The sequence below is a fragment of the Periophthalmus magnuspinnatus genome, chromosome 6, assembly GCF_009829125.3.
Source record: "Periophthalmus magnuspinnatus isolate fPerMag1 chromosome 6, fPerMag1.2.pri, whole genome shotgun sequence".
Taxonomy (NCBI): Eukaryota; Metazoa; Chordata; class Actinopteri; order Gobiiformes; family Gobiidae; genus Periophthalmus; species Periophthalmus magnuspinnatus.
The window spans coordinates 22,033,900-22,046,254 of record NC_047131.1 but is presented as its reverse complement, the minus strand read 5'-3'; the positions used below and the strand labels follow the sequence as shown (position 1 = coordinate 22,046,254).

Below are 12,355 nucleotides of genomic sequence, written 5' to 3'. Positions count from 1 at the left end.
AGGAGGGGCCAGCCCATCTAACCCCCCTCTCTCTATACAAGTGTGTGTCTCTTCTAGTCCAGTGCTTTAGTTATCATTTCTTTGCCTGCGTGCTGTGGGTATGTGAATCTGCCTGCACTCAGGGGGATGCTTTGATGTTTGTCGTCAGCTGAGCGGGCCCTATGTTTAAAATACCTGGGTAATTACAAAGCACATGGAGCGTGTGTGTGCTGTGTCAACTTGTGCCCTAACAACACTTAACAGGCTCTGGGAGTGCTTTTAATGGATTCTGCAAAGATAACTCCAACAGAAAGGAAAATAAGAAGACACTGTAACTTTATCCAAAATTGAAACATATACAGTCCAGTGTTTTCAATGATCTATAGAATATACTTCACTATGCGATGTGCTATGAAGGTATCGCAGTTAGGACTGTCAAATGTTCAGAAAATGGATACTAAACCATACTAAAACTCGTATCGAAACTAGATAGTACTTAGAACAAGTATTGATACTAAAAGATCACATAAACAGGACAAAATGTGACATTTCCTGTGTAGTTTTGGAATGGTCACAAATGTTAGAAGCCCTAGATACAAACAATAATAGAAACCCACATCATAAATATAATTTGGTCCTACTGATTTTTCTGAAATTGTTGTTAGTCGAAAACATTCCTTTAATGGTGTTATTGCTAATAAATGTGAATAATATATGGCACTACATAGTGTGTTACAAGATACTCAAAGGCAGACTTCTTTCTGACAAAAATAGTTTACAGGTTTTATAATCCAAACATTTTTATATGACCTCAGCCGTTAGCACGTACAAGCAACAAACATAATGTGTCACTGTTATGCAACACACAGCTATCCTAATTAATGGACAATGAAATATTATGTTTATTATTTGGACTGGAAAATATGCCAAAATACGTGTACTGTATTCAGCGCTCATTCTCTATTGGGGTGCCCACTCACAGAAATAGCATGCGTCCTAGTTACTGTCTGACATCATGGAAATGTTTGGAATATTTTTTTCTCTAGCCATTTTCAAGGTTTTCATGAACGTTGTTTCTGATTTATTACATCCTCCATTATTCGTACCATACAATACTTTGGTAAATCTGCATTTTTACCTCTGTAATCTATTACTAAGACAGCAATTCATAATGTTATTGCTCTTTTTGCAGATTAAAAAATTAACTTCTGTATTGGAAAAAAACAAGATGTGGGTGAGATGTACTGTATGTTAATGCAGTGGGAACACAGTTGTATCCAACACAAAGGTTGTGGGATCGGTTTTTGTGCTTCCCAATAGGCTATTTCTCCCTAGAATAGCCTAGCTTCTTTGATGACCGATAGAAAATATGCTGAAGTGAATGTCAAGTCAATTTGACTGGTGTGTCAATGTGCAATACACATTTAAACCAAATTTAAAGACACTTTACCAGATTTTTAACCCCCGGTCCACATATATTGTATAAGCAGCTCTTGAAGTCAAAATATGTGTGTGCTGTCTGTGTGGAATTATGGTCCAATCATCAAGAAGTACAGATTAGCACGCTAGTTGTTACTGTGACTTTAAACTTCACATCCACTTACAGGCCCTTTTTTACTTTCCAGTGTTCAGTGAGTTGCGGACGTGGTACCAAGCACCGGGAAGTGGTCTGTGTCTATCAAAACCAAACCAAAATGGAGGACGACCAGTGCATGCATCTTCCACGGCCTCGCACTGAGAAGTCCTGTCGTGTACAGAGATGCCCCATTTGGAAGGCCAACAAGTGGACGGAGGTATGTACATTTTGGGACCAGTAACTAGCACTAGAGCTGCCCAAACACAGGCACAAACATCGCAAACGGGATGTCCCAGTGGATGCAGATGTAGGACATGTACACAGAAGAGCACCTGTCCAATCAAGTTGCGGTTTATTTTAGCAATATGTAATTTCCTCCGCTGTGAGCGAAACACCACAGGCCCGATTTAGGAAAGTGTTTACCTAGAAGTTTGACAGTTGGGTGAAGATTTAAAACACGTGTGACAATATTACGAAAATAGATAGTTGGTAGGAATGGAAATACAAACTTAAACATTTGTCTCTCATAAAATTGATAAAAAATAAGACACAAAACCAGTATAAAGTTACCACTGTCAAGTTATGAGGACATTTTCTACTGAATGAAAAGAGTCAAAATGTTTGTGGCATAAGACTTTAGTTTAATTTAGATTTTAATTTCATTCACAAGCCCTGGGCTATTGGAAATGTTCCATTAGTACATTTTTTAAAATCACTGCACACCATAGCATATGCAAATTGTTTAATAGAATGTGAAGTTAAAAAGTTCATTTGAACCATGAAAGAATTTGGCACTTGATGGCAAAATTGTGTAAAGTTCAAACTGAAATTTATAAATTAAACAAAATGTACTTTTTAATGCAATCCTGCCTATTGCAAATTATACAAAGGACAAGGCAAAGGGCTCCAGGGGACAGTTTTCAATTCTCTCTATCTCAACAATGCATGTCTTCATTGTTACTATTTCTAAAATCCAAATGGCCAAAATATGACCACACGTTTGTTCTGACATCAGCTACATAACTGGAGCCAGTTTATGCTACATTTTGTGGCCCCGTTTTTTACATGTTCAAATAACCTCCATCATAAAAGTCCATCCCAGAGGTCCACAGAGACCAGACCATGGCTACCCCCATCCACAGAACCCTGCTGCTCCCCACTCCATGAGGGTGTCCTCCTCCCTCTGCCTTACGTCTGGAAGCAATCATCTTTCCCTCCATACCACCAGCAACCATAAAATCCACAACTAGAGCATAAAGTCATGTTTTATATCTTAATACCCATCCATGTGACAGCTCCCAAACCTCAGCACCCACTGTGTGAGTTATCCTGCTGATAGCCAGGCCCTCCAGGTCACCTCTGACTGCAGGGTGCACAGTTATAGCCAATACAAGGCTTTTTAGCATGTGAATGACAAGGAGCAGTTATGGCACTGTAGTAGGGACAACTTGTATGATCAAAATGAGAATAATTCAAACACAATCTCTAAAGCCATTTGAAACAGTGAGTCAGTGAAAGAAAGCAGAATAGTCTTGGACAAGACTGAATGATCAAATGCTTGACATTTGAATACTGACGTATAGCCTTTCCCACCTCAAATTTATTTGATTTGGCACTTGTTTTGTTTTTTGTTTTTTTGTTTTGCAGAATCTGATGAGTCTATAACTTGGTTTTGTTTTCAAATCACGTTAAAGCATAAAACATGCTTTACATTCTGCTTGTTCTTTATTTTCTTTTTCTTCTTTTCTTTTTTTCTCTTTCTATCGTTCTTGGCTACATAGCACAGTAATTTTATATATTACTCAATTACAAAGACAATTTTTTTGGTTTAGGGTTGTCAAATGGCCTGTGGTGCCTTTTTGTTCTCTTTCCAAACTAAAACACTTGACCTTTCACCCCGCCACTCTCTTACCTCTCAAATGTATGATTGCAGTAAGAAACTGCACCACAAGTCCATCTGGATATTCGGAGGGGGATATTGGATAGGCACTGAATTTTCTGACTGTGTGAAATTGCTGAGGCCTGGCACAGCCCTTTGTAGGAGAGTGGAGTGCTTCCTCAGTATGCAGGTATGCCTCTCAGAGAAACTTCAAAGAGATGCTTCAGATAGACCCCTGCGTGACCCTGGCCGTACACTGCACCGAGGGAAGCGACAAAAGGCCTTTTGATTTACTGTGCACATTGTTCAAAGCTTCATTATCTCTGGCACTGCAGACCAAACAAACACGTTACATCTGCTGCCTTTAACTATACTGGAGAGAGGAAAAAATGGAGAGCTGGCTGAAGTGGTGGTTGGCTCCAAGAATCTTGGCTCACATTGAAGAAGCACACATCATAAAACAACAGACTGCACTGTATTTTATGTTTGGACATATATTCAAACTCTAAAAATAACTGTCCACTGTATATGTACTCTATCAACCCATAGTTGAAGGCTCCAGAAATAAGCATTTCAAAGAAATAGTAGGCCTATTAAATATTTTATTTTAATTTAATTATCATGACCTTCTCTTTTATACCAGATACATAGACATAGATATATTATACCAGATACAAGGTAGACACGTTCAAATCAACTATCTTTTACTGATAACACTTGTAATGCTGATTTATTAAAAAAACAAAAAAAAACAAAAAAACGTATGATATATGATGGTTTGGATGTTATATTTGGTGTCAGACTCTCTCTGATCTGAATCCTCACTGCGTAAGCTGCGTAAGCTGCGTAAGCTGCGTAAGCTGCGTAAACACCTGCAGACAGTCAGTGCTAGTGCAGCCTCTGCAGCTCAGAGAGTGAATGCTGGAGGTTCTGAGGTTTCACATGAAATATTGCCTGTATACTGCAAAACATGTATGTGCCCTCTAAATGCAGTTTAACTTCCTAGGTCTCATACATAATACTGGTACATAATACTATTACATGGATTTTCAGGCCTGTGTACTGTGTACAGCTTTAGAATGGTTAGACAGAAAAGTGGTCTAATTTTATATACATATATGGGTGAAGAGACTATAATAAATTCGGATAGCCCTCCTTTATCCTGTATGTTTTAATCCAGTCATATAAGTTTTTATATTTCTTGTGAGTAATTGTCCAAACCCCCCCCCCCCCCCCCCCCCCCCCCCCCCCCCAGTGCTCTGTGACGTGTGGAATGGGGACTCAGAGGAGAAATGTGTACTGCAGACTTAAAGGCACAGGCCGTGTCAGAGAAGACCTGTGTGATGCCCGCTCTCGCCCTGCAGCCGTTCAGCCATGCCAAGCCCCAGAATGCACTCCTTACATTTGGGTCGCCACTGAATGGGAACAAGTAAGACTTTCTTTTTTCCATTGTCCCTCCTCCCTCTCTGTCCTCAGCTCCCATTTCCCAGCAAGATACAAAGTTGCAGATGTTCCAGCATCCTATTAAGGCTTTTACTGGCTGAGATCTCCTCCTGCTTTATCAGTATATACCATTAAACTGATGACCTGTAGGTAAACTGGTCTTGGCTAAGAGATAAGCATCGGCTGCTTAAATCAAATTAAAGCTCAAAGCATCGGTGGTCATCTGACTTCCACAATATCACTCTTCATTATATACCTTTTGACATATCCACTTATTTTCCTATCAAAAGAAAACAGCATTTCTTCCTCCACCTATTATGTTTGTAATGTGCAGATTCCTCTCCTCGTTGCCTTGAGATCTAGACCCTTTTTTCTCTTTCCATCACCGCTCTTTAATCTCTTCCGCTCCTATAAAAATGCACATGTAAGCAAGGAGAATCACATGAACTAATCCTAAGGTTACCATTGCTGTAAATTGCAACAATAAACTTTTACAAGGCACAAGATAAATCGCATTAACTTACTCAGTGCAAGTAAGCCACATGTGTCAGTTGAGTGAAAACTATTGTGGTCACTTTTTATATAGTAGAATTCACAACATCCAACAAAACAGGAAAAGACATCATGAGGACATCTGGCATCAGGGCATAATATTTCAAGTTGTAAGTATGTAGCCCTCTTGAGTCAACCAGCTCAATATATATTTTATTTTATAGTGTAACGCCACCTGTGGTGATGGGGTCAGGAGCAGGAAGGTGCACTGCATGGGTCCAGGGAGTGCAGAAGTCAGTGATGATTACTGTGAACGAGCATCACAGCCAGCAACACAGGAGCTATGCACAAGAGCCCCCTGTCACTATGTGTGGTCTACTGGCAAGTGGTCCCAGGTAAAAAATGTTCTCAGTAAGTTGCAAAACTTTTACCTTGCCATTTTCAAAAGTACTTCTTTGCTTATCTTTGTGCAGTGTTCTACCAGTTGTGGTGAGGGCTATCAGCAGCGGTTTGTATCCTGCTCAGTAGTGCCCATCTCTCCGTCCAGTCACCCCATTGGGTCCCATTTGTCCGACAGCAGCGGTACCCTCTGTCCCGAGCCCCGCCCCCCTGGCACCCGCTCTTGTCTCCTCAGGGACTGCCCACACACAGTCTACTGGAAAACTGGCCCCTGGAGCAAGGTGACAAATAAACGCATCTCAAGCCACTAAGCAAATTTTCTGTAGCTTTTGTTACTTGATGAATCATACTGTGAGGAGTTTGTTTTTTAGTCTTGCTTATTTCTGAGTTCTTTAATAATTTAATAATAACTGAAATTAGACAAATCTCTTATAACCATGATATGTTGGTTGTCCCTAATCTTTTGCTTACTCAAAGTTGTGTTTTGATTGATTCATGCATGTTAGACTTATGCATTGTCCTATGTTTGAGGCGTTAGAGCTCAGAAGTCTTGGTTTTCACTTACCCCCCTATCTCCATCCATATCCCTATGTTTCATTGTCTTTTTTTCTTTGTTTAGCCATTTAGCCATTTTTTTCTTTTTTTACATATTTCTTCTGTAGTTAAAAATAATGAGCTTTCTTTCACTTAATAATTTTCCTTATATAAATTGTATATTGTTCTCAGTGCTCTCAGACTTGTGGGGCTGGCATGATGGAGCGCAGAGTAGAGTGTCAAACGTCCAAAGGTCAGCTGTCCAAGCAGTGCCGTCCAGCAGACAAACCGGACTCCCAGGCTGCATGTAGAGAGCAGGAATGTAGGTCCTGTTTTCCCTCCCTCTCTCCATTCTATCAAACGTACTGCCAAGAAGGAATTTGTATAGAGTAATGGTATTAAATTGACTGTGCTGTGTGTGGCAGCCAAGAACGTATCTGATTGTGTTTATGCTAACCCAGCTTTTTGCTTTGTTTTAACACATTAAGCAGAACTTTCATTTTAAACTTCTTGAAGAAATTTCACCGGACTCTGCACTTGTCAGCACATTCTGTCATTGATAGTGTGCTGCAATGCCGTAGGGTTTTAATCAATTTTATAGAGTTTTTGCAAGTGAGGAAAAAAGTTGTCAGCTAGCCAAACTTTGCACCTTGGCTCCATTCTTCAGGTCTGAGAGCTGACGCACTTTGCGACTAATTTCTGAGCTGCTTTCTGCCAAGTCAGGCACGAGCACATTAAAATGATATGCACAGGTGACAGGCTATCAGCCTTCTGTAGCAGTGTAAATGAGAAGCTAATCACGTAATTACACCAGTTACCCTTAGAAGAAAAAGTCTGAGTTTCCACTAATTTTGCATATTTTATTTAATATTATGCAAACCAAATTTAAAAAAATGTAATTGCAATAGTGAGAGGTGTGACCATATTTTTACATCGATATTGCAAATCATATTATTTGTTTCAGTTCAATATTGATTCATGGTAATAATAATTGGGTGTTGTTGTTATAAATACTTTTTTTTCTGGCAGCTTCCTCGCTACAAATTGTCTACAAAACATTATTTTCATCAAATCACAAACATTCCAAAAGATACTCCTGGTTTTAACTTATGCGATTCCCTTTTTTATTTGTATATCTATTTTTGCATCACTGTAATGTTCAGTAAACTCATCTACTGAGTAGTTGAATTGTTAAAATGTTTACAATTAAGACTGAAATAAATGAATGCACATGTTGTCCCAGGCCAGCTGTTCACGTCCTGCAGAGAGGTCCAGATGCGTCAGGGCACAAGAATGGATGGTGAATATTACCTCAAAGTCAAAGCTCGGATCCTACAGGTGTGTCTAAGTCTCCCACACATTATAACTCCAACCACAGCTCCCAACAGCTTCTCAATCAGGTCTCTTGTGTTTTCATGTGCAGATTTACTGTGCAGAGATGCAGACCGACTTCCCCAAGGAGTACGTGACCCTGCGCAGCAGTCAAACGGATAACTACTCCGAGGTGTATGGACACAGGTGTGTACAATCCTCTGATGATGGATGTTCACTGATGCACGACTGCTCTGGTCTTAAGTAGAATTACTTAATATAACTCTGCCATAAAACACTCTGTTTTAAATTTTAAAGAATTTAGAGGCCTGTGTCTGTTCCTTGTCTTGATATGACATGTCTACCCAAGATGTTTCTGTTTATTTTCAAGCAGGGCAAGGACATTGTCTAACTTATCATTAAGAGATGTTGACAAAATTGATATTTAAGAATTGCCATGACACAGTTCGATTTGTGGTGGCTGTACTATTAGAGTGTATCATGTATGTTGTAGGGCTGCAACTAAATGAGTATTTTAGTCGACAGACTATTAATATATGTAACACTGAGATTCTAAAAATGCAATTTTAACTTGATAGATGTGCAATATTATGCTGACTGAAGTGTATCTAGATAGAGAATATTTACATACTAATGTATTACTGATGAAAGTCAAATTTCTTTAGTGATTTTTGCCATTTTGATGTAATGTTGTTGCTGTCTTTGTTCTAAAACATCTTTTAGCTTGAGCTTTTGAGTTTGTAAAATCCAGATAATGATTAATTTGATTATTAAAATAGTCAACTATTATTAAGTATTAATAAGTTGATTAGTCACACTTTCTCCAAAGAATCGTTTCAGCCCAGTCAAACTACTTTGGTATCTGTTAGCACGTGGTAAACTTGAGAAAAGAAAATACTAAATTGTGGCAGACTTTGAAATATTTATTTGATCTAAAAATTAATCTGATACTTATTCCCATTCAAACCTAGACTGCTAAACCCATTTGAGTGCCCATACAACGGCAGCCGCAGACAGGACTGTGAGTGCAGAAACGACTACTCAGCAGCAGGCTACACACTGTTCAACAAAGTGCGCCTGGATCTGAGCTCCCTACGGATAATAAGTGAGTCATTACTCTGTGATTGCCTTACAATGTCTACTGTACAAAGACCACACACCACTATTGTTTTAGCTTTCAGACGCCTAGGCCTTATGTGCATAAAGCTATTCCACAGTCTATTATTTCTTATCTTTCTTCACTCGCAATTACAAGTTATGGGCTTTCATCATACAGTAGTGGGTGGAGAAGCAAAAATGTTGTATTTTTTATTGTATATTTTTGCTGCCAAGTAATAGTAGTCAGTAGCAAACTTGCTTAGTAATTCAATCAACTTTATTTACAACACATTTAAAGGTACAGTATGTAACTTTCTGGAGGCGGAACATCACCTGCATGAATCCATGGAAATAAAAAGTTACAACCATACTTTGGAACATCCATCAAGATACATTTTATAATGAACTAAGCCCAATTTTACTATTTGTTTTCATCACTCAAAGTTTCTTTAAAGAATCTTAGCCTATTTGGTCAAATTACTCTACTCATGTAAATGTAACTGTGTACATTAGCACCTACTAAATTATCAATGGCTTTTCTGGTCCAACATGTGAGTTAGGTAATAATAAAAGAATATTCACTACATAAAGAATATAAGACAACCAAGAGATGTGTTATGTTGATTCAAATGTACATAGACTGTTTCAACATACACTCATTACCGCATGCTCCACCTTCCTGTGTGTCCAATCTGCCTTTGATTAAACTGTGTGGATTGTGTGTGTTCGGATAAAGGGGAAGTCAGGATTAGCCCATACACACTCATCCTCCATGGTCCCTGTTCCCACCCTCTGCATGGTTCTCATTTGGCTTTCAGGCAACTATAAGAGAGCTAAAGTAGAGAAAATAAGTTCAAGATGAGCTGAAGAAGTCTGTATGCTTCTCCAGATTCAGATAATATATTTGTGGTAAATTTACATGTTTTAAATTTATATCTTTCAAAAAAAATGAAATAAAGGCAAGTCATTCTGTCATTGTTATTCCTGAAGTTGTAAACCCAAAACATAAGCATTCACTGTTCACTAGTTTATCTAATACTGCACAAGACTTCTGTAACTCATCACATCTTCTAGTGGCCAACAGGGGTAATGCAGAATGAAGTTCAAAAACTGTTAGAAATAAAGACTAAGACATGCACTTTTAACTTCTGGCCTAATATTGCAGCTAATAATGTAGAATTTACATAATGACATCTTTGTCTCCAAGCAGACTGATATGTATTAATGCATAGACTGTGTATATAAATGGACATAACGAATCCGGTAGCCGTCTCTTTGCTAAGCACCTGTTACATGCCAGCGGTGCGGGCGGTAAAGGGACGTTACCTTCAGCCAATTCGATCCAGATTAGATCTCATTCCTGTAGTACACTTCTTTATACAATCTGTGGTTTAATGCCATATTGTGGAACATTTCAGACCAAGTGATGACATCTCCATGGAGAGCAGCAGGTGTCGGGCTCTTTCCAACAGAAAAGTTACATAGTGCACCTTTAACTAAAACTTTTTTCCCAATAAATGTAGGTCATCCTTGCTGTCCATTTTGTCTGACTAACTGTCTGCAGATCCCCCTTGGAGCACTCTATCTCATGTTTACACTACAGCAGCTGTCTGTGCTCTTTATTTACTTCTCCTGGAGCACACTTTACTGACAGTGGATTTGTGTCCTCTTCTTGTTTACCAGTTACAGATCTGCAGTTTTCCCAGACTCTTCTTGGTCGACCTGTGCCTTTTGCCACTGCAGGGGATTGTTACAGTGCGGCCAAATGTCCACAGGTTGGTGGCAATAAACCATTCAAATTTTCTTGAAAGCAGAGATATTATTCTTGAAAGCAAAAATATTATTTGTTTTTAACACACACATTAAAATTAGATTAATACTAAGTGGTACCTTTAAAATGCACTTTAGCCCATTCAACAAATTATAAATGGCTAAAAGACTTTTACTTTTCATTTCTGTTCATGAAAAACCCTTATACGTGTCAACAGGGCCAGTTCAGCATTAATCTGATTGGCACTGGACTCAAAGTGTCTGAGGCTACAAAGTGGACATCAGTGGGGAACTATGTTTCTGTCAAAGTTCATCGATCTGAGGTAAGACACTAACACACTCTCTTTGTCAATACAAAAAGCTGACTCTGATACTAAAGCTGTTTGCATTATTTTTTTATTTATTTTTTTTGTAATTTTATGACAAATTGTGGCTCCTGCTTGAATTAGGATAACAGACCCATTTTTCCTTAAAGGAAAATTATGTAGGATATACCACATACCATATACCACATAGAACACATTTCTGCAAAGTGTTTGTTACACTGGTGTCACCGTGGGTTCTTATGGGTTGAAGGACACATATTATAGAGCTTTTAATCATGTTAAAATCCTGTTCATGAGGTCCTCTCCATCTGACACTTAGAAAACAGTCCATTTAAATTTTATCCAGATTGTGACGTCAAAGGTAGAACTCCTTTGCTGTTTTACTTTTATTCATCACCAAGAGGATATTCTGTTTGTTACAGACATGCAGCCCTCCAGCAGTTTAAGTCCTTAAATCATTGTTAGACTTGATCTGAGCATTTCTGCTCCCAAATAGTGCTCATTACCTCATGCTTACATACATTAGCAGCAATAGATGGTGTCCTAAGGCCAAGATGAGGGAACACACAATGATGTAACTTGTTGTGTATTTTATATAAATAGACATTATTTAAATTTCTAAACCATGAAATACCAAAACAAAGGTACCAAAGAGCATGTTTAAAAGCCAGTAACATTACAAATCAAGTATAATATGTGTCTTTTAAAAAGTTGGATTCAAATACTACCATAAATATCAGATGAACAGTTTTTTAAAATTAAAACATTAAGTTTGATAATGCAAGAATAATGCCTTTGGGATATCCATTTCAGTTCACCAAAGAGGAATTCCTTTTGACATTTACTAGTCTATATTCTGGGTGTAACAGCTTGGCCTTTGCCCACTCTTTCCCTCTGTGTGCCTCTATCCGTAGGACGGGACAAGAATCTACGGTCGCTGTGGTGGATTCTGTGGGAAGTGCATTCCCCAAGGACACAATGGCTTTCTCCTCCAAGTCCAGTGAAGGGCCGTGCTTGGACCAATGCCCTAAAACTGACTCTCCTGGCCACTGTGATTTGTTGGACTCTGGCTGTAGTGAGATTCGTGGAGAAACATCCCAACTACTAAATAATATCCTAAACCATTTCCTGTATGGCAGCTAAACGCACACAAGAAGTGCAGCAGGGCCACTCTTACTAGAAGCCCATTGTTCAAACTGCTGAGAACACCCTAGCTGGCTTTTCTGGGCTGTCAAGTCTTTTTTTTTTTTTTTTTTTTTTTTTTTAAACACTGAATTATTTTTAGTTGTTGTTTTTTGCAACAAGGGGACAGAAAGGATGAAACAAACAAAAATGGTCTTTTTGACGTTTACCTTGGAACTGTTTCTTTTACTCAACGTCTATCAAAAGGCTGACATAACTCTGTCCGTTAATTCAGGCTGGGGACTTCAAAAGTGGTGCACACTGGATGAGAAAAAGTACTTTAGTGTCATGGTGCAAATTTGTGGCAAGAATGTATAATATGGTCTATATAATAAGGCCAAAATG

General features: G+C 38.6%; 1 protein-coding gene across 1 annotated transcript in view; it reads left to right on the top strand.

Moving 5' to 3' along the window:
* The window catches only part of LOC117372245 (A disintegrin and metalloproteinase with thrombospondin motifs 20-like), a 69,067-nt gene extending 57,186 nt beyond the window's left edge, over positions 1-11,881 (top strand). Inside the window, exons 29-39 of the mRNA XM_033968016.2 lie at positions 1,605-1,772; positions 4,690-4,863; positions 5,594-5,764; positions 5,843-6,049; positions 6,495-6,624; positions 7,546-7,640; positions 7,726-7,820; positions 8,606-8,739; positions 10,416-10,507; positions 10,721-10,825; positions 11,743-11,881. Of these exons, the coding sequence (XP_033823907.2) occupies positions 1,605-1,772; positions 4,690-4,863; positions 5,594-5,764; positions 5,843-6,049; positions 6,495-6,624; positions 7,546-7,640; positions 7,726-7,820; positions 8,606-8,739; positions 10,416-10,507; positions 10,721-10,825; positions 11,743-11,832 (1,461 nt within the window). The 3' untranslated portion in view covers positions 11,833-11,881. The remainder of the gene's footprint in view (positions 1-1,604; positions 1,773-4,689; positions 4,864-5,593; positions 5,765-5,842; positions 6,050-6,494; positions 6,625-7,545; positions 7,641-7,725; positions 7,821-8,605; positions 8,740-10,415; positions 10,508-10,720; positions 10,826-11,742) is intronic.
* Positions 11,882-12,355: the final 474 nt, after the last annotated feature.